General features: G+C 34.3%; 1 protein-coding gene across 2 annotated transcripts in view; it reads left to right on the top strand.

Annotated features, from left to right (window-relative positions):
• The window catches only part of Glra3 (glycine receptor alpha 3), a 179,748-nt gene that overhangs the window by 156,910 nt on the left and 2,212 nt on the right, over positions 1–20,626 (top strand). The window contains exons 8-9 of one of the 2 annotated variants that reach the window (XM_004657120.2): positions 5,840–5,983; positions 8,025–8,069. In XM_004657120.2, the coding sequence (XP_004657177.1) occupies positions 5,840–5,983; positions 8,025–8,069 (189 nt within the window). The remainder of the gene's footprint in view (positions 1–5,839; positions 5,984–8,024; positions 8,070–20,626) is intronic. The other variant, XM_004657121.2, reaches the window with a different exon arrangement.

Below are 20,626 nucleotides of genomic sequence, written 5' to 3'. Positions count from 1 at the left end.
AATGCATTTTATTTTTAAAATAGATCAGATAAACTGATGTTTGATAACAGTTCTCCATGTAATTATAAATCTATGCATGTGTTTGAGTTTCAATATGTATGGGATTAAGTATAAAAGTCTTAAGGGATCTAGGCAATAATAGAAAATTCAGTCAATTTGGGGGCAGGCAATTGACTTATTGATCTCCCTGAGCTATACAAAAATTAAGCCATGTTTGTTCTATAAGTTGTTAGCTAGAAAGATTTTCCATTTTAGGGATCTACAGATTTTTATGAGACATAGCAGAAAAGCATTCAATGCCAAAAGTAAGAGGAATGAGGTATCCTACCGGTTTGAATAGAGAAACAAGTGGATATATATAAAGTAATAAGCAAAGAGAGTATAATGGGGACACAAAGGGAAGGAAGACTTAGGACATTTGATACTTTTCAAAAAGCAGTGAGAGGCTATAGAGATGGCTTATTAGTTATGCTATCTGCCTCTGAAGTGTAAGGACCCAGGTTCAATTCCCCAGTACCCACATAAGCCAGATGCACAAGGTAGTGCATGTATCTGGAGTTCAATTGCAGTGATTGGAGGCTCTGTCCTGCTCATTCTCTCTCCTCTCTCTCAAATAAATTAATTGTATTAAAAAGCAATGAGAAAGTCTTAAAAGGCATGAATTCCATAGAGATCTCAAGAATAATGAATACATTCTTAACAATGACTTCAATATGCACATGGATTTATTTAAGACCTATTTTTCTCTTTGATTATTGAGACAATTAACCCCTAGAAACAAAGTTTCATATTTAACTCTCATCTACAAAAAAATTGTTGGGCAGAATGATAGCTTAAGTGAAGATAACCCTATTCTCTTTCAAATTGTGATAGTTAAGGAATGAAAGAGTGAACTACTTAGTTATATACATATTAGAATTTGGGCATGTCAACTTTGAAGACCCAGAATAAACAGCAATAAATAAAATATCTTTTGAAGCATAAAATTCTGTGAGGCTGGGGAAATGGCTCAGCATGTACGAGAACTTGCCATGCAGGCATGAGAGCCTAAGAGGCCCTGAGACCATCAGAGTTTGATCTCCAGCACCTACTTAAAAAGCTGGGTATGGCCATACATCCTCAGTCCTGTCAGGGTTGGGATCAGAATGTAGCTGGGGCTCACTGACGACCCAGTCTGTCACAGCTGCAGGTTCTGTGAGATACTCTGTCCCTAGGCACTAAGTGGAAGAACAACAGAAGACACTTGATGTTACTCTCTGGCCTCTGCATGCATATATATGGGACCCACATATCTGCAAACACACATGCATACACCATATATACACATATACACATACCATAAAACATACTATACTCACACTCCACACACCAAATACACACACACACACACACACACACACACACACACATATGATCTCATAGAAATTTTTGAGGGATAGAAAAGCTTATGAAGGTTCATACCTACACTTAGAAACAGATTTCTAAAACTATATCTCCAATTACTTAAATATCCACCATCATCAATTCATTATGAAATTCTCCATATCAGTAAATGTTTAAACATTTGAAAATGTACTAAATATTTATTTAAATTGAATCTACCTGGTAATTTTAAATGTTGGCATAATACTCCATAGTATGCCAGTGCCATAATTAAATTGTTCAGTTTTGAACATATTCTATAAAAATGTTCACATAATGAATGTTATATACTAATGCCCCCATTAACATTTTATAATGAAGTGACTATATTTTTTTAAGAATGGTTATTGAGCCAGGCATGGTGGCACATGCCTTTAATCCCAGCACTCAGGAGGTAGAAGTAGGAGGATTGCTGTGAGTTCGAGGCCACCCTGAGACTCCATAGTGAATTCCAGGTCAGCCTGGGCTAGAGTGAGACCCTACCTCAAAAAAATAAAAAAACACAAAAGAATGGGTATTTCAATGTAATTGTGATTTGTAACCTCTGGATTTTAGGAAAGGATACACATTGCAGACTTCTACGGACATATTAATCATGAATCAATCTTCAAAATACCTGTTTTCAGACCTTAAAGTCAAGTAATTCCTGTTTGAACTCTACCATCATCCTTTCTAAAAGTTATTTTCATAGGAGCTATCTAAGGAGCTGCTTTGGTACTTGACTTATGTTCATGTTATCTGAAGTTTAGATTTTATATCTGAATATCAATCTTTAACATAATAGAACTCAGGCACACATGTACACTATACACAGTGCACACATTCATACATCCAAATATAAACTTGGCAAGGTGGCACATCATCATAATAACTATACTACTAACAGAATTGTAACCATCCTACTACAGAAAGGCAGGAAAGAAAAAAGTCACAAATATGATTTTAACTGGCTAAGACAAAGACAACATATTACTACACACTAATAAGTCTAATAGGATTTGCTCAAGAAATATTTCTACTGACATCACAATTTATTTTATAACTTCATTTAAATTTTAAACATATGAAAAATCACACCTCTGGAAGAGATGACAATAAAATTCAGGTAACTCGAATAGGAAACAGTGATATTGCATCCATCATCTGGTTTAGAGAAGATAGATCTAGTTCATCTCATGACATAATGCATATCTGTGACAACATAGCTCTGTGCTGCATTTCATCTCTTAATGAAAACACCTTTGTGTGGAAAATAAGTATAATGTACAAAGCAGGATCATTTACTGAGTTCTATGTATTGTAATCAGTGTGTATGTGGCATCAGTCGGACTGCTGAGAGAGTCACCCTCCAGGATTCTGAACGACTAATGTTTGATTGTCAGAGCTTAAGGCATCACCACCATGTCATTCATTGCTGACTTCCTAGTGCTTTCCTTTTGGCTATTCAACACCACTCACATTTACTTTAACATCTAATGTTAAAGCATTATTCATTATCTTTGTTCTAATTCCTTTTCTTTGGCATTTGGTCTTAAGTAACATTGAAAATACCTTGGAGATGAATGTTATTTACATTTAAAAAAATGTAAACTTCTTGCATAAGATCTCATACTAGAGAGGAATGTACAATTAAGTGTACTGCAAGTCAGACTTAAACAATGAACTAATAACAAAGTGAAAATCATAAAGATCTCATGTGGAAACCTCAGAAAACAAACATGACACAAGCAGAGACATTTTCAGCATATGTCAAAGGAAAAGTACTTATCTGTGTGATTGAGTCACTTGCTCATTCCACAGGAAACTTTTTCATCATGGTTTACTTGATATTTCTGAGGAACTGGAGAATCGACTAAATTTGATTGCCATTAAAGAAAGAACAAATTACTCAAAACAGAAGCACACACTACAATGAACAGTGATACATCTTTCTTTAAAAATAATTAAATAAAATTTGGATTGAGAAAAAAATGATAAAATCTTCAATCTAACATGGTCCATGGAAATTTACTTCACAGATACTTACATGTATGTCTAGGTAGGATTCTACTTTAATCACTAGCCTATTCTTAAATTTGAAGTTTTGAGTGCATTTAAATTTCTATTTCAAAAAACTACTGATTAATAGTAGTGAGCTACATATTAGTAAGCCACATCTAATATAAGTGCACCCAGTAGTATGTTGTATCTATGAGCTGTAGCATAGGAATTACTAGCTATGGAAATGTTTTTGACCATTTCTGAAGGGACTATGGTCAAATCATGCATCTTGGCAGATTCTCAATCATGGAACAGTAGAATATGATGTCATACTTATAATAGAGCTCACCTAGAGGGCCTGTCAGGAAGATAATTTAAAACTTCTGCTCTTCAATAGTCTTATCAAAATCTTGCAGAAGAGTAATTGTATATATGCACCATTTTAGAGAGCACAAATGAAATGTACAAATAAATGATCAAGGAGAGGAAGAGGGATGAGCACTGTGGCTAACTGACCAGGGCTATTCCATGCTTGGAAGCAAAAGCAAATTCTTCCCTCTGTCTCTCCCTTCCTCATTCCTTCCCTGACAACCTCTCCCAAACAAGTTCTTTCTCATGCCTGAATGAAATGGCTTGCAGCTTTCTTGTCTTTACTCTCTGCTCCTAGATAATTGATTATCTGTCTTAGATTAAGCAGTGCTTGACAACAGCATTACCTGGACTCTAGTGTTTGTCTCCCTTACAACTTATTTACTAAATTTACCTGACACTCTGGTTTTAGGAAAACATTGCCTACCGTTCAGGATTTTTTTTTTTTAATACTCTAAGCTACAGCTTCTTCCTATAAAGCAGTGTGCTTTGTTCCTTAATGAGGTTGCTTTTTATATACTACATAATTTAGGGAATTACAATTTGCACTAAGTCATGAGCTTGTTGGGATCCTTGGGTTTATTTCAGATGTACATATATAAATCTCCACCCAACTCTCTCTGGAGTCAGCACAGAGCTATGTCACACTTTCTGGATTTCTTTCTTTCCTTCCTTCCTTCCTTCCTTCCTTCCTTCCTCCCTCCCTCCCTCCCTCCCTCCCTCCCTCCCTCCCTCCCTCCCTCTCTCTCTCTCTCTCTTTCTTTCTTTCTTTCTTTTTCTTTCTTTTTTGGAGGTAGGGTCTTGTTCTAGCCCAGGCTGACCTGGAGATCACTATTTGGTATCAAGGTGGCTTCAAACTTACGGTGGTCTTCCTACCCCTGCATCCTGAGTGCTAGGATTAAAATCATTCATCACCATGCCCAGCCACCTTCTAGATTTATTCTCTGCCAAGTACCTGCTAAGGTTGCTTGTCCTAGTTTCTTGACATTAGGGTTCACTGTAAGTAGTTCTGTCTGGTGAGATTTGAGTAGAAGTGAACTGTGCCACTTCTAGCTTGTAACATTTGTCACCAAACATGACATGTTCAAGTACCATGCTTTTTCTCTCCTATCATGTCAAAAAGAAGGAATTACAATGACAACACAACTGCCAAACCACAATTCAATAGAAACTAGACTTGGAACATGAGAAAAAAAAAAATAGTTTCCTGTTTCAAGCCAGTGACTGTCCAATTTTTAAGTTCCTTTAGAGAAGGAACAGCATTCATGGGACTAAATAAGAGACACAGTGGTGGCTAACAGTGAAGATGGAAGAGGGCCCATGCCATATCATGATGGGAGTAGGATGCAAAAGAAGAGTGCACAATGCAAATGGGATAGGATAGGGGAAGGGAAACAGGCAACACAGGATAAGGAAGCCATTGGAATACTATGCTTCAAGAAAGAAATAAGTCTTTTGCAAGAAGAATTGAGAGTGTTTCCAGTACAAGGGCCTCCTAACAATATTGAGGAGAAATTGTGTCTTTTTAAAAAAAATATTATTTTTAAAAAATTATGTGTAAGTGGGCCGTGGTAGCACACGCCTTTAATCCCAGCATTCAGGAGGCAGAGATAGGAGGATCATTGTGAGTTCGAGGCCACCCTGAGACTACATAGTGAATTCTAGGTCAGCCTGAGCTAGAGTGAGACCCTACCTCAAGAAAACTAACAAACAAAAAAAAAGTGTGTGTGTGTGTGTGTGTGTGTGTGTGTGTGTGTGTGTGTATGTATGTTACTTCATATTTCAAGCATTATATTGTCCTACAGGTAAAATTCCATTTTGTTTGCTTTTTCTGCCCTTATGTTTGGATTAAAGACTAGTTTGAAAAACTCACAAAATATAGACAAGTCCTAAAAGTATAACTAATCTCTAAAATTTGCAAAAATTCCAATCAGAAATTTTTAACCCCTGTTTTCACTTATTTATACAATGACATGTAAATGATATTCAGAATCAAAAATTTTCTTTGTGCTTAAAGCCCATAACAATGCAAACCAATTTTCTGGCTTTCTCTTTCTCTCCTGACTAGGTGTCATATGTCAAAGCAATTGACATTTGGATGGCAGTGTGCCTCCTTTTTGTGTTTTCAGCACTTCTGGAGTATGCAGCAGTAAATTTTGTATCAAGACAGCATAAAGAACTTTTGAGGTTTCGACGCAAGAGAAAGAATAAGGTAAGGGATTAAATTACTGGGCTTGGTGGAGCAACAATTTTCACTGGAAGGCGAATTTTGAATATGCAGGAAGAAAGTTAGGAATGGGGACAGAATGACAATATTTCTTTGTTCTGGCAAAGTTGAAATGAGTTTAAGAATAGATTCTAATAGAAAATAGTCACATTTAGCTACACTTAAACAGTATACCTGAAGAAATATACTTACAAACACAACAGAGTTTAGGCTTTAATACATATACCATCACTTTCAAAGATAGAGTAGTTATAATGGTGTTCATCATCAGATATTATTATTAAATATTTTCCTCTTTCACAGCTAGTTTCCATAAAATATGGAATTATTAATACTGACATGTTCACACTACATTCTGATACTTCTTGTGAGTATTCTCATGTTAATATGCCTGTTCTTATACCCCATGGTAAAGAGAGAAAGGTGTTATTCCTGACATGTTAATGTATAACATAAGATGACACTAAAAGAAAAGGCATAAGAACATCAGTAGGAGACCAGAGTAAGTTATATAAGCAACCTTATAGCTGAATCTGTATGTGCACCAACGTATTTTCCCCCTCTGTTATGCCTCTAACACCATCAGCCTTTCTAGATACCTGATTCTGAGTAATCCCTTTAGTTTTTTTCATAAATGAGAATCTTTCTCAACAGTAGACTTATGGGTTTGCTTCCTCTAATGTGAATGTACTGAGATCTTAAACTCACATAGACTTTTCCAGCAATAATATCAAAGTTATGAAAATTATAACATGGATCCAATATATTGGGACATTTAGACAAAACATAAATTTTAAAGATAATTGTCTGGTTTATAAAGTGTGAAATTTTAATGGTTTTAAGGTTTTGATTTCTGAATTATTTACTATGTACCTGTTTATTGGATGTCTGCTCAGCACTAAATATATTTTAAAGCACTTGGTCATTTTTAATTGACTATCCAAAAGTTATCAGTGCTCCAAGAAACACGTTGAAACTGTTATATTAAAACAACAACAAACAACAAAAACTAGCACTGGGAGACTATTACATCAGATATAAAAATAATACCAGAGCTTACATTTGATAAAATTTTATGAAAATAAAAACAGATCATTTGTGTATTGAAATGTACTGTGATGTAGAGATTGTTTTTATCTTCTTTCTCTTCCTCCCTCTCATGTATGAGTCTATTCACATTTCCTCCCTTTTGTCTCTCCATCCTTTCCCTTTCTGTTCTTCTTCTTCTGCTTCTCCCATGCCCCCTACCTTACCCACACACTTTCTGCTCCTTTCTCTTGATTAGTGGATATTCTGAAACACCGAAAAAGGACCAGTGTTATCACTGGGGTGAAGCACTTCTTTTATGTCCTTTCAGTGATTGACAATTATTTTCTGCCCAGCATAGTTGATTACAACTAAAGCAATACTCATTTTCTCTATCCTTGATTTGATCTTACACTTTTTTCATTTTTTTATCTTCTTCCTATTCCTTGTTCACTTTAGAAGATGTTAGCCATGTACTATGAATGTTACAGATGAAATGTACTATGCAAATGGTGTCCAATGCAGAAAGTATCACTGTAAAGTAACAGACCACAAGTTTAGAGGTTGAATTCTGTTTCCTCATTTAAGAATTATTTTTACCAAAGTTCCTCTTCATTCAATTTTCCTACATGTTAGAGTAAGATAAAGATATTTTGTCTCACTCCTTACTTCACAGAAAGATGCAAAGATTCATTTCTTCAGTGGCTAGCATTCCTGAAAAAGGTAGCAAGAAATATAAGTATTTTGATATCATTTTCTAATCACTACTTGAAATGTTCAGAAAGAAAATGTTATTAAATGCAATTAGCCTTTAATATATAAAAAATCTAGTTGTTTTTAATTTCCATCTATATTTTGAGATCAAAATCTTGCCTATGTGAACATATATTAATTGATGCATATATTAAAATAGTGTATGTGATTAAAATTGATTTTGTAATTATATATGATTGATTCTCTGGTTTCTCAATTCCTCTTGGTCCACTTTACCTTCCCACAGACAGAAGCTTTTGCATTGGAGAAGTTTTACCGTTTCTCAGACACGGTAAATGCACTTTCTTAACTCTAAATAGAGGAATGTGATCATCAGTAATAAGCAGACTGCATATTTTGTACTAAAGCAGTGTTTGGTGGGGAAAGAAAACCCCTTCATATATATCATAATGCAAACCATATTTTCCTTCAGTTAAGACTATCTTTCTCAAAGATGTTCATCTTCCTTTGTTCAGTAAAGGATATCAAAGTTATGATTCATTTTATTAACAGAGCTATCTGACTTGTCAAAATTATTTTATATTAAATGTATATATTATACATTTAAAAGAATTCCATATGCAACTTGTAATCATCTTGAGAGACAAAAAGCAATCATACACTTAAACAAAATTACCTTAAACATAAGTGGACAATTTATTTGTGCAAACACTTCTAAAGATAGAGGTTCAAGCTACCTCTAAATAAGACCTGGAAATGCCTGGAGCCATTGGTGTGTGTTTAGTGCCAGTTCTTTGTGCAAAGGTTATATAAGGAAATTAATTATTAGTTAGTTTCTTGTAACTGATTTTTTTTTGAGTAAAAGTGATCATAAGGACACATCCAGGCATAATGTATAAGTATTTTAAAAAGCAACTGATAGCACTAGTCTGTCCTTGGACCTATAATACTGCATCTAGTAATTAAATATAAATCTACCTAATTTGATCTGAAAAATTATAAATATTCCATCTTACTAAACTTAAATTTCTGATGTGAAGTATTTTTAAGAGTAATTCCCAGGATTATTCTAATGTACACCCCAGCTAAGAATCCTGCAAAACACATACTGTTAAAAGAATATTTCCATCATCTCAACTTAATTGCATACTATGCAGAACCAACATTATTTTAAAGTATTTATTAAGTTCTTGAAAATATACATCATTTAACTATTTTCTTTGTTACTAAAATTACTTTTTTTAAATTTTTTATTTTTTTTGGTTTTTTGAGGTAGGGTCTCACTCTAGCCCTGGCTGACCTAGAATTCACTCTGTAGTCTCAGGGTGGCCTCAAACTCATGGTGATCCTCCTACCTCTGCCTTCCTGGTGCTGGGATTAAAGGCATGCACCACCATGCCCGGCTAACATTACATTTCTTTTTTTTTTTTTTAATTTTTTTGTTTATTTATTTATTTGACAGCAACAGACACAGAGAGAGAAAGAGGCAGAGAGAGAGAGAATGGGCACACCAGGGCTTCCAGCCACTGCAAACGAACTCCAGACATGTGTGCCCCCTTTTGCATCTGGTTTACGTGGGTCCTGGGGAATCGAGCCTCAAACCGGGGTCCTTAGGCTTCACAGGCAAGCGCTTAACCACTAAGCCATCTCTCCAGCCTGTAAAATTACATATTTCTTAATCCCACTTTTCTGTGTGGTTTTTGTCCTTGAGAAATAATGTTGCATGATCTACTTACCTTTACTTGATGTAGTGTTGGCAAACTATACCTACATATACATATATAGATAGACATAGACAGATAGATGATAGATAGACATATTAGGTTATATATATAAGGAATATATATATATATATATGAATCTATCTTTGAAAAGTCAACATAATTCTACTCATAATTAGAGTTAATATCTATAAAAACTACAGCATAAAAATGCAGTCAATTAATTATAATTTTAAAAATCTCTCCTATAAGTCAGTAATAGAATCATGTAATTTTTAAAAACATAAACACTATGTGCATATTCCTTAGAAAATATATTGATCACATCATTTTTAATAGGATAAGCATTGGGAAAATCTGGGGATGGTTATCTTGACATTTTGTTAACTTGGTTAAAAACCCTGTGAACTGAACCAATTCACCATTCTTACAAACTATGGAATTTGCTTTAAAACTCTTTAAGCAACATAAGTCTTAAATCCACATAATAAAAACAAGTGCAAATGTTTATGTTACACTATTTTTATGAGTACTGATTTACATGAGTTTCCCTCAGTATTCTAATTTCACAGGATAGGGAAATAAGATTGCTTCATTATAGAAAGTTTGTCACAAGAACAGACCTCTTATATTCATATAAACAGAATTCATAGGAATGTTTTTAAAACCTGGTTCAGTGTTGCCTTAGACTTTATATACAATCTTTGAATCTACTCATCTTTTCTACTGTAGTATCAGAGAGTTCTTTGTCCATTGTAGAAGAACACAAATTTGTTCTTATATCCAAATTTCCCCACCGCACACTGTCATACCCTGCTTGGGCTGTTTCCTACTGCACCATGTCATAGATACTATCTCCAGTGCTGTGTGTGTGGGTGTATGCATGACATGAAGAGTTTTGGGTTAGAGGTAATACTCTCTTGTGTTAAATTATTATTAATTATGCAAGTTTTTTTTTAAGTGTCAAAGCATTTCTGAACATGGTCTTTGTTTAGACATATAATTGAAATTGGATTGCTTTCATGTATTTCATGTAGTTTTTTTACATTACAACGCTTTGCCAGGAGAAAATTCATTTGCTGAGTATACTAACACTTGTCTTCCTATTAACATTTATTTATATGTACAAGTAAAATAACAATGGGTTATTAGTTCTAAGTTTAGGAAAGTATAACCAAGTATGTTTATCTGGTGCAATGTTTATCTTTGAAAAATAAAGATCATTGACTGTATTTTCATAATCTGTATAATATAATAATTTATAATTACTTGATTTACTTGTGAGTTTGCATGCTATCTTACTAAGTAACTCAGAATAACAAGCAATTTGTTTTTCATCTTGTATATTTTGCCAGCTCTGTAGTCTTAGAAAAAATGCAAAAAAAGTTATATAAAACTTATAAATATAAATATGAATATAAATGCTTATAAAAATGCTATGTTGGTTGAAAACATGAAACCTCATGGTTGAAAACAGTATGGCATCTCATATACTAATTAATTTAAAAATTATTCCATTATTGGTCTATTTATGCTATACTATAGAGTTAAGATATTCCTTAAGTATAGATGTCCTACAAATTTTTGGATATATATCTTTAAAATCATCTCTCAATAATTTAGATTAAACAAAATTCTACTCAAATGATTCATGTCAAGTTGTTGAAAATTTATCTTCTCAAGAAAACAAAAACTGAAAAGTTTTAATTATTTCCCGTAGGCAAGTACATACTGTTTATGTTAAGCAGTGTTATTTCTTAGGTACAGTAACAGAATACTTATTTAGGAAAAAAAGTCAATTAATTAATATGGTCTTTACTTAATTTAAATTTAAACACATTATAGTGGCTTCTATCTAAATTTAAATAAAATTAAAATAGTATTCTTTTACATAAGCCATCTACTGCACTGTGCCATTCAATTATCACTAGTTTTCACTGTAAGAATTATACTAGAATAGAGATTTTAATAATATTGTATTGATTTCTCTATCCTTTAAAATATCTGTATTCTATTTTCATATTTAATCTAAAACATTCATCTTTAATACTTATATATTGTAACTTATTAATCACCAAACTACTTTAAAATCAATGCTTAGGATGTCAAATATATACTTTATTCTGTAGCTAGTTTAGGCATTATCTATAATAAATTCAAAGTTCTCCTAGAGCTAATTTTTTAAAAGTTCCTTTTAAAATTTGACTTGCAACTATGAAATAGTTTTAATATAATCTATATTTGTGTTTCCTTAAGACTGGAAAGTTGTGCACATGTGAAACTTAATATTTCCTTTCAGAATAACATTTACAAAAAACAACATCTTTCATCTTATCTCAGACTTCCGTAAACAATGATGTGATTTTTCAAAACAAAATAAGCTATTGTATTTCCTAGCTATTTTCTAAAAAAATTTACCTTTAAAGCACTTAATTTAACTCAGTTGCCTTCCTCTGTTACTATCCCATTGAACAATGAAGTTACCAAAAAATATTTAAACAAGAAGATCTGTGGGTTAATCCATTCATCATATTACTTATATAAATAATGTCCCAAAAGTATATACTAAAAATGAAACATTAAAATAAAAGTTATGTATTTAATACTGTTGAATCTTAACAATAATTCACACAATCAATGATTTGACACTATGAATGATTTGAAGACTCTTGGGTATTTGATGCTTGGTAACCACTTATTGGCCATTTTCCAGTCTTTGTCAGTGTTATGAACAAGTCATGCTTTCAATTATACATTCTTTTAAGACTAAGCTGAAAAGATAGGAAATCCATTCATCGGGTACATCATCATTGTGAAGACAAAGATGAAGCTATTCCCTGAATGACTATAACAAGCTTTCTTTTCTAGCCTGTCTTTAACATTTCTAGGCATAATATGCATTTATATGAATCAGCCTTTGGTATGATTCACTAAATAAAATGGAAACGCACTTACAATGTAGTACTGATGCATAACTACTAAAACATTTTTTTCTCAGTTCTTGTTTTAAAAAGTAAAAGAAGGTTTTATTGTGAAATTATATAATAGCTAAATAGCTGTTTACATTTTCATTATCTACCACTCAAATTCTCTTCTGGCATAAGAAGTGGGCTGTTTCTGGGTAAACTATGGAATTGACTTGACTTTTTAATCATTCATATTCTTTAACCTCATTTTTAGCTCATTATTACCTGTATTTTAAGTTATAAATTACCTTAGTTTTAAGAGCATTGAGTATTTACAAATATACATAATGTTTCTGAATCAAAAATTATTTTTTTGTTTGTTTATTTGTTTGTTTGGATTTTTGGTTTTTCAGTTTTTTAAGGTAGAGTCTCACTCTGGCTCAGGCTAACCTGGAATTTACTATGTAGTCTCAGGGTAGCCTCGAACTCTCGGTGATCCTCCTACCTCTGCCACCCGAGTGCTGGGATTAAAGGTGTGCGCTACACGCCCAGCTATGAATCAAAAGGTTTATGTGTTTTCTTTTAATTCCCTCTTTGTTTTTTTCTGGCAAGAAGTTGGTTATGATTAAAACTATAGTTATTTCAAAAACTAAATTATATCAAATAAATATTTAAATATTAATTGGAATAAATAGTATCACTACACAGGTAAGCATGAGTAGGATATTTAAAACTAAAAATTATGTTTATAATAAAATAATTTAGTGTAACACATCCTTTAGTTTAGTAACATAATAATAATAATCATAATCTAGGAAAGCTTCATTCTTGCTTTATTACTTAGAATCAGCCTTTTAGGGAACTTCCGAGAAGCCAATTACTTAAAATACTTGTAACTTAAGCCTTTTATGGGCTAGAAGGAAAACTATTGGTAAGATATTTTTTGGTGTTTACAATTCATAAAACACTAAAACAATTTATAAAACTTGTAAGCAGGGCTTGGTAGTGCACATGACTTTAATCTCAGCACTTGGGAGGCTGAGGTAGAAAGACGGCTGTGAAGCCAGGCATGGTGGTGCACGCCTGAAGTCCCAGCACTCGGGAGTCAGAGATACGAGGATCACCGTGAGTTCGAGGCCAGCCTGAAACTATATAGTGAATTCTAGGTGAGCCTGAGCTAGAGTGAGACCCTACCTCAAAAAGAAAAAATAACCTATTTTCTGAGATATGGCTTAGTCTTAAGTAGGGTTAAAAAAAAAGAGGGTCCCTGCAGAGATGGGGGAGAGGGCAGGAAGGAGGCTAACGATGATACCAATATGGCTATATATACACTGTGTATGTAACTAATAAGAATAATTATAAAATTCATTCAAGAAATAAGATTAGCACAATAGAAATACGAAAGTCATTGTGGGATACTTTCTTCACGAATTCTACTTAAAATTAAAATTTCCAGTATTATGAAAATGCAAGAGCAAAGGTTATGTCACTGTGAATTCAACCTAACTGGCAAGACAGTTTTATGCCAGTTGGAAACCTTTGTTTCTAAAACCTCATCTACAGTATAATTACAGAAAATTTGTTGAAAGGCAGACTCCTACCAAAACCTGAATGCAGATAAGTATCTCTGGAAATTACAGTAAGAAAATTGGATTTCTGCAGTGATTCTGGGACAGGTGTAAAATATGGAAAAAATGTGAGAAGCACTGATGTGGTCTCGATTATAATTATCACATACAATGTAGAATGGTGGTTATTTTCCAACTATTGCAGGCTTGGATGGCGGACTAATGCAATATGAAGTTGACGAAGTTTGCTTGTTCAAATGGCATGGTCCATTGAAACCAGCATACAAATATGAAGCAACTGTCTTCTGTACAACACCATAGCTCAGCTAAGACAATCATACTTAGGAGACAAATTATGCTTTAATTTTATGTGTTATTTACTTAACATAAAATTTAAAACAAATGGATATAGTACTATAAGCAGCACTGATTATTTCAGTTAAAAAACACAAATGAAACTGTGGACCCAGGACCATCATACCAAGTAGCAGAAAAGAAAAATCTGTGATGTGTAAAAGCTTCATGTATCTACCATTAGAGACCAGAAAAATTTCTAAGACATTCTTTATTACTATCATTCATAAGTATACAACATGCTTTCCTATGCTGTACTTTTGGGCCATGTTATACATTGGGCATATTCAAATAAAGTTATTTATCTAGTTAGATCTATGTGAAGGACACAACGTGTTTCAAAGTCCATGGAATATTTTTTAAATTTTTAAAAAAATTTTTTATTTATTTATTTGAGAGCGACAGACACAGTGAGAAAGACAGGTAGAGGGAGAGAGAGAGAATGGGTGTGCCAGGGCTTCCAGCCTCTGCAAACGAACTCCAGATGCGTGCACCCCCATGTGCATCTGGCTAACCTGAGACCTGGGGAACCGAGCCTCGAACCGGGGTCCTTAGGCTTCACAGGCAAGCGCTTAACCGCTAAACCATCTCTCCAGCCCCCATAGAATATTTTTATCTGTGACTTTTGTTACAACGTAAGCAAAGCCCATTGAATCCTTCAAGAGTGGAGTCAAGCCACTAAGGATTCCATCTGCCAGTGATGTGTCCATGCCTGTTAAAGGAGATTTAACACCTAAACTATTTTCAAGCAAGTTTTTCTCTTGTTAATAACCAGATCAAAGTCTCCCAAAATAAATGGCTTCAAGGAATGACAGAGGAATGTGTCACACTCTGTTATATTGCTGCATGGCCATGCTATCGCCTATGTTTCCAATACCAACCCAAGGCATTGCTTTGGTACTTTTATTTTTCTTAATGAACAAATAACTTTGGAGATGTTACATGACCTAAGTTTGGTCTATTTTCAGATTCTTGTATCTTCTAATCCTAGGATATTCTCAACTGAACATTTAACCAAAGACTTGTTTGTCTAACCATAAAGCAAGATCATGGGCTAGGGCCTAAGAATCTTTGCTTAAGTATAAAAACCAATTCTTTAAATTCTGCTCTGAAATCAATCCAGAAAGACTCTTGCTGTCTTCAAGTAGAATTATTCAATCCATTGAATGAATAAGTCCAGATACAGTTAGTGTCACCTTCTATATGGAACTTCCCACTGTTGAAACAGGTGGTTCAGTCTCAGTGGGAAGAGTTAAGAGTTTAAGAGAGTATTTGGTAACTCAGAAGGAGATTCCATCACTGGCCATTGTAAAATAATCTGCTTTCACATGGATATGACGCATGCCACCAAGTCACCTCCTTCAGCAATACCAAATAAACCATTTTCTTGAATATAGTATTTTCATTTATTCCATTTCATATCACCCATAGCATGGTGGATATTTCAGAAAAAAATATTGATTAAGTGCTCATTAGATGGCTTTAGATGGCTTTAGAATACCAAGATTCTTTTTTCCAGTAACTTCGGTCTGCAGGCACTTCAATAGCAGATCCCTCCATATTAAGTGAATTTTAAGGCCACAGAAGGACAGATTTGGATGTGTGTCTCAAATCTCTCACAGTTTGTCCTTGTTTCCTTTCCAGGTTCAATCTGACTTCTAGTTAATTTCTACATTGGGACTGATAGAAGCCCACATTGGACCCAACATATTTTAGTAGTGCTATATGCAGATTTTCTTAGTTAGGTCTACAAGAGATAGCAGTTTGTCCTTTAATATTTGTAATTTGTATCTTGTCTTGGACCAAATTAGTCCTAAAAACAGACTGAAGAGTCTAGGCCTTGGATCTTACCTGGGTAAACTGGCCACACTTATCTAGTCAGATATTTCTCTAAATTTTCCACACTCTGCCTTTCTCCTTGAAGAGAAAAAATATCATGCATTATTAACCAGTTCACATTTGAGTGAGATCCAGTGCAGAATTCATTAGGTTGTGACATGTTGGACAATTCATGTTTTCTTAGAAGAGGAAAGAGTTATAATTGTGTTTTCTCCACATAAATGCTTTGTTTGACTTTCTCTTTAGATTGAGGTTCAGGTAAAAGCAGCAGAAACATCAGTCAAATCATATCTATCTCATTTGTCCTGTTGAAATTCTTGAATAGTTTTACCACATCCAGCATGTGAGGAAGGGTGGGAATTTTTTTATACTAAACTCTTATATACTTTATTTCTTGCCCACATTTGTACATTGAGACCATCTGAGACAGCATGTATAAATTGGCAGAAGTTGTGAAAGGGGAAATGTGAACATACTAGAATCAAAATCTGAATACCTAGTAGCTGGACTACAAAGTCCGTTTAGTTTTACCAAAGGCTTGGCAGACTATTATAGAGAAAATGGATGAGACCTAACATCCTAGCTTCTACCATTTCCTTAACTAGAACTGTGAATTCCTATTATCATTTTAGAATCTCATACTGCTTAGTATTTATCACAGATTAAGATTTATGTAATTGTAAATTCTCCCTTTCTAGTCCATACAATTTAAACTGGGTTGAAAAATGATTTACCAAATTTTAAACTCTAACCAGAAATAGCAAGATCTTTAACTTGTCTGTTATTGTCTTCTCAATCACACATACAGACAGTTAATGCCACTGACTTGTTTTATAGGAGCGCTCCTTATTCCTATCTACCATTTTATGACCATTGATGATGCCTCCTACATCCACAGCTTGTCACATTGTCTCCTCCCTGCCCCATCAGTTTCTCTTTTTCTGCTCATATTACATTCTTACTCCCTGGTAATATCATTCCATATTTTGCTCTGGTGTCTAGTAGTCTGCCAACTCCTTGTTTACTATCCTTCACTATTCCATTTCACTATGGTAAAATCTTGGAGTCCCACTAAGCACTGGGCAAGGAGATTACAACTTTCATGTCAGTCTTCTTGTGTCAACCACCTTAACTGAGAGAGTAAATTCATCCAGCTGTTCCAGTGCATTTTGTTTCCCTTCTCCACTGGAATCATTGCATCTAACTTATGAGATGAAGGAAACCATTCTGACAAGGATCTTTAGGGAAGGTTGCTGCTGAAACTGGAAAGTTCTGACCTCCCAGCTGTAACTGGAGTTCCAAGAAGTCATTCACAGGAATCCATTTTTTCTATGTACTTTTACTGTATTAATAGCCACGGTATAATCTTTCTTTGAAATTATTCCAATTTTCTTCTCATAAGTGAACCCAGCCAGGTCACAGACAGAATAAGTGTACCTATCAAACTATCCACCTCCCCTTTTACCCATCCTCAAAGAAACCACATACATGATACTTCTTCTTTTTTTTCTTTTTCTTTTTCTTTTCCTTTTTTTTTTTTTTTTTTTTGTTTTGTTTTTTTGAGGTAGGGTTTCACTTTGGTCCAGGGTGACCTGGAATTAACTATGTAGTCTCAGGGTGGCCTCAAACTCACGGTGATCCTCCTATCTCTGCCTCCCGAGTGCTGGGATTAAAGGTGTGCGCCGCCACCATGATACTTCTTAACCAGGTTTGTCTATCCAGATTTAGGTAAGATTTTGTGGTTTGAGTAAGCTCCTTTCTCATTACAATATGGTTAGCCTATCTTTCCTACTACATTTAGCATATCTACTCTTATACATAAGGAATAGTAGTAAGAATATCAGTTTACCTTCTTAGCATAGCTCATCAACACCCAGACTTCACCTACCCATAAAATGATCATTGATATCATTTTTGCCAGTAATTTCTCACTGAGAACATTGAAGCAACTTAGAGATTAGTATTTCTACCAAAAATTGCTTTGCATGCCACACCATCCAAAAATATATCACTGGCTTTATTTACCTAAAGATTCGGGAAAGCATATATTGACAAGACAGCTGCACATATACTATAATTCATTTTGCCCAGTTTGAGAGCTACTAGTCAATGCAGCAACTGACCACTACAAATGGAGAATCTAAACTGAAATGTGCAGTAAATACAAAACATACATTGAATTCCAATGAGTTTTGTTGTCAAATAAAAGAGGGTAAAATTCTTCATTTATACTTTGAGGAAATGTGGAAATAGCATTTTTGACATGATTAATTAATTTTTTAAGATTAAAAGTAATTTAACTTGTTTTTTATAAAAATGTTTTTAATGTAACTTTAAAAAATACCCATTCAACATTTTTCCAATTGGGGCACTGCCCTGGAAATATAGAACTGATTCTTGGACTTGTTTGCCCAAGTGGGCTAGCAGCTTTTCAAAGCAGAGCCTGAAAGAAGAAGATTAACTTCCAGAACTCTTTAAACCAAGAGTGAGCCACTGCTCTGATGTTCCTGAGGCTGTTGCTTCTGCTGACCGGCCCTCTTTTTTTTTTTTTTTTTTTAATTGAACAGCAACAACAACAACAAAAAAAACAGTGATATGTGAACAAGTTGGGCACTGCATGAAGCAACACATGGCTGAGGCTCAAGGAACTTTTGACTCTGAATAATTCTTTAAGTATTTGTTAAAGGAAGGGATTTGGGGTTATGGCCTTCTTGGACTCTACTTATCCAGGACATATATACATATATGTATACATATACACATATACATACATACATACACTCAGCTCATAAATGTAATTACACTAAACCTACCCATTGTTTTCAACAGATCTGAGCAGTTCTGTCTGTGTGTTGTTCCCACCTCAGCATATTTCATTCATTGTTCTGGGTCAGGAGTGCAACCAGGTCACTGAGGAAGTCGTTTCAGATCATTTAGCATCTATTACCATTCCTTGTCAATATTGTGAAGTTTGGGTCAAAGGTAATGGAGGCACAGGAAACTGAGCTACTTTTTTGTTTGTGTGGTTTTTGGAGGTTGAGCTACATTATTTTAAACAGGCTGAGTACATGGTTATAAGATTAACTTCAGGGCAAGTTGCAAGTCACAAACTTAGTCAAAAAGTCATCACTCAGTAATATTAACAGAAAAGTTATTTTTAAGGTCCATAATAAGTATTTTTTCACAAGTCATTTCGAAATTTCATTCCCATAGTTTATTCTTATAGTTCATTGGCATAATTTTTCACATGTGTATCACCTATGCTTAGAGGGAAGGTGGACAGTAGATCCTAGTTTCTACTGTCACCTGCCTGAGGTCATAGAATATCATCAAGATTAAAAATAATATTCTTGCAAATTTTCATCTGGAGCACAGGTCATGAAACTCTTGGCGTTGACTTTTTATTCTTAGTTTAACCAGCATGCTTAACTAATAAAGAATAAGAAAACTAACTGAACCTGGATCCACTTTCTTCTCATTTTCTATCTAGTTGATCCTCTGTCTAACACTTCACCAGACAATAAATCTGTATGAGCCTTATTCTAATGATAAAATTCAGCTCCAGTAATTTTCTGCATGTTTCACTGCATCAAACCTAGATCCTTCTCAAAACACAAACACAAAACCTGTGGCCCTATCAAGTCTAGCTAAGATTTGATGTTTAAGTTGTTACTCACACTCTCCATATACCTATAAGCTCTAAAGTAATATCATATTTACTCAGCCCAGTAAGAGGCTGTGATGGAAGAAGCACATCAAGCCTGTAGCATCTTCATTTATGGGAGGCTCAGCATCTTTTGACTCCTTAACCACGCAGGACATGTAGACACAAAAGTCAAGCAGCGTGTGATTGACTTTCCCTAGATGTCATAGCCTTTGTTTTAAACCTAATTTGCATCACTCACATGAGCCAAAGACATGCAGCCCTGTGTACAGCCTCTCTGACCTCTTCATGCAGGTGATATGAATGAGGTTGACACCCATTCCTCAGTTAGCTTAACTGTCATTTTAAGGCAATGATGGTGTAGGAAAATCAGGGGTCAGTCTGAGTCTGGTAACAGCTCAGGCCTGATGTTAACCCATTACTAGAAGCATTTATACAGAAAAACTCAACAGACAGAAGATTTAGCTGTTCACTATACACATTATGTGTAAGTGGATTATCTCTGTTTGAGATGAGCAAGTGTGGTCTCAAAAGATAATAAAATAGGTTTGCCAGATATAATGGTAAGAAAATAGTTGAAATCTGATGATATTTCCAAATGGCTTCAACCAATATACCAATATGTGTAAATATTCATGAAGAACATTAACCTTGCTATATTTTAGGATGGATTTTAAACATATGTATTGATATAGTTTAAACGTTATATCATACTTAGCAGCGAGAGTATTCACATGCAAAATAATGTACAGCACTGAGGTAGTCTGCATTTCCCTTCTGAAATGCAAATAGCAGTATGACTTACTAAATTATAAAGATGCCATTTTAGTACTGAC

This window comes from Jaculus jaculus, chromosome 1 (genome assembly GCF_020740685.1).
Source record: "Jaculus jaculus isolate mJacJac1 chromosome 1, mJacJac1.mat.Y.cur, whole genome shotgun sequence".
NCBI lineage: Eukaryota > Metazoa > Chordata > Mammalia > Rodentia > Dipodidae > Jaculus > Jaculus jaculus.
The sequence above is the reverse complement of the archived record's forward strand: the minus strand, read 5'-3'. Positions and strand labels throughout refer to the sequence as shown.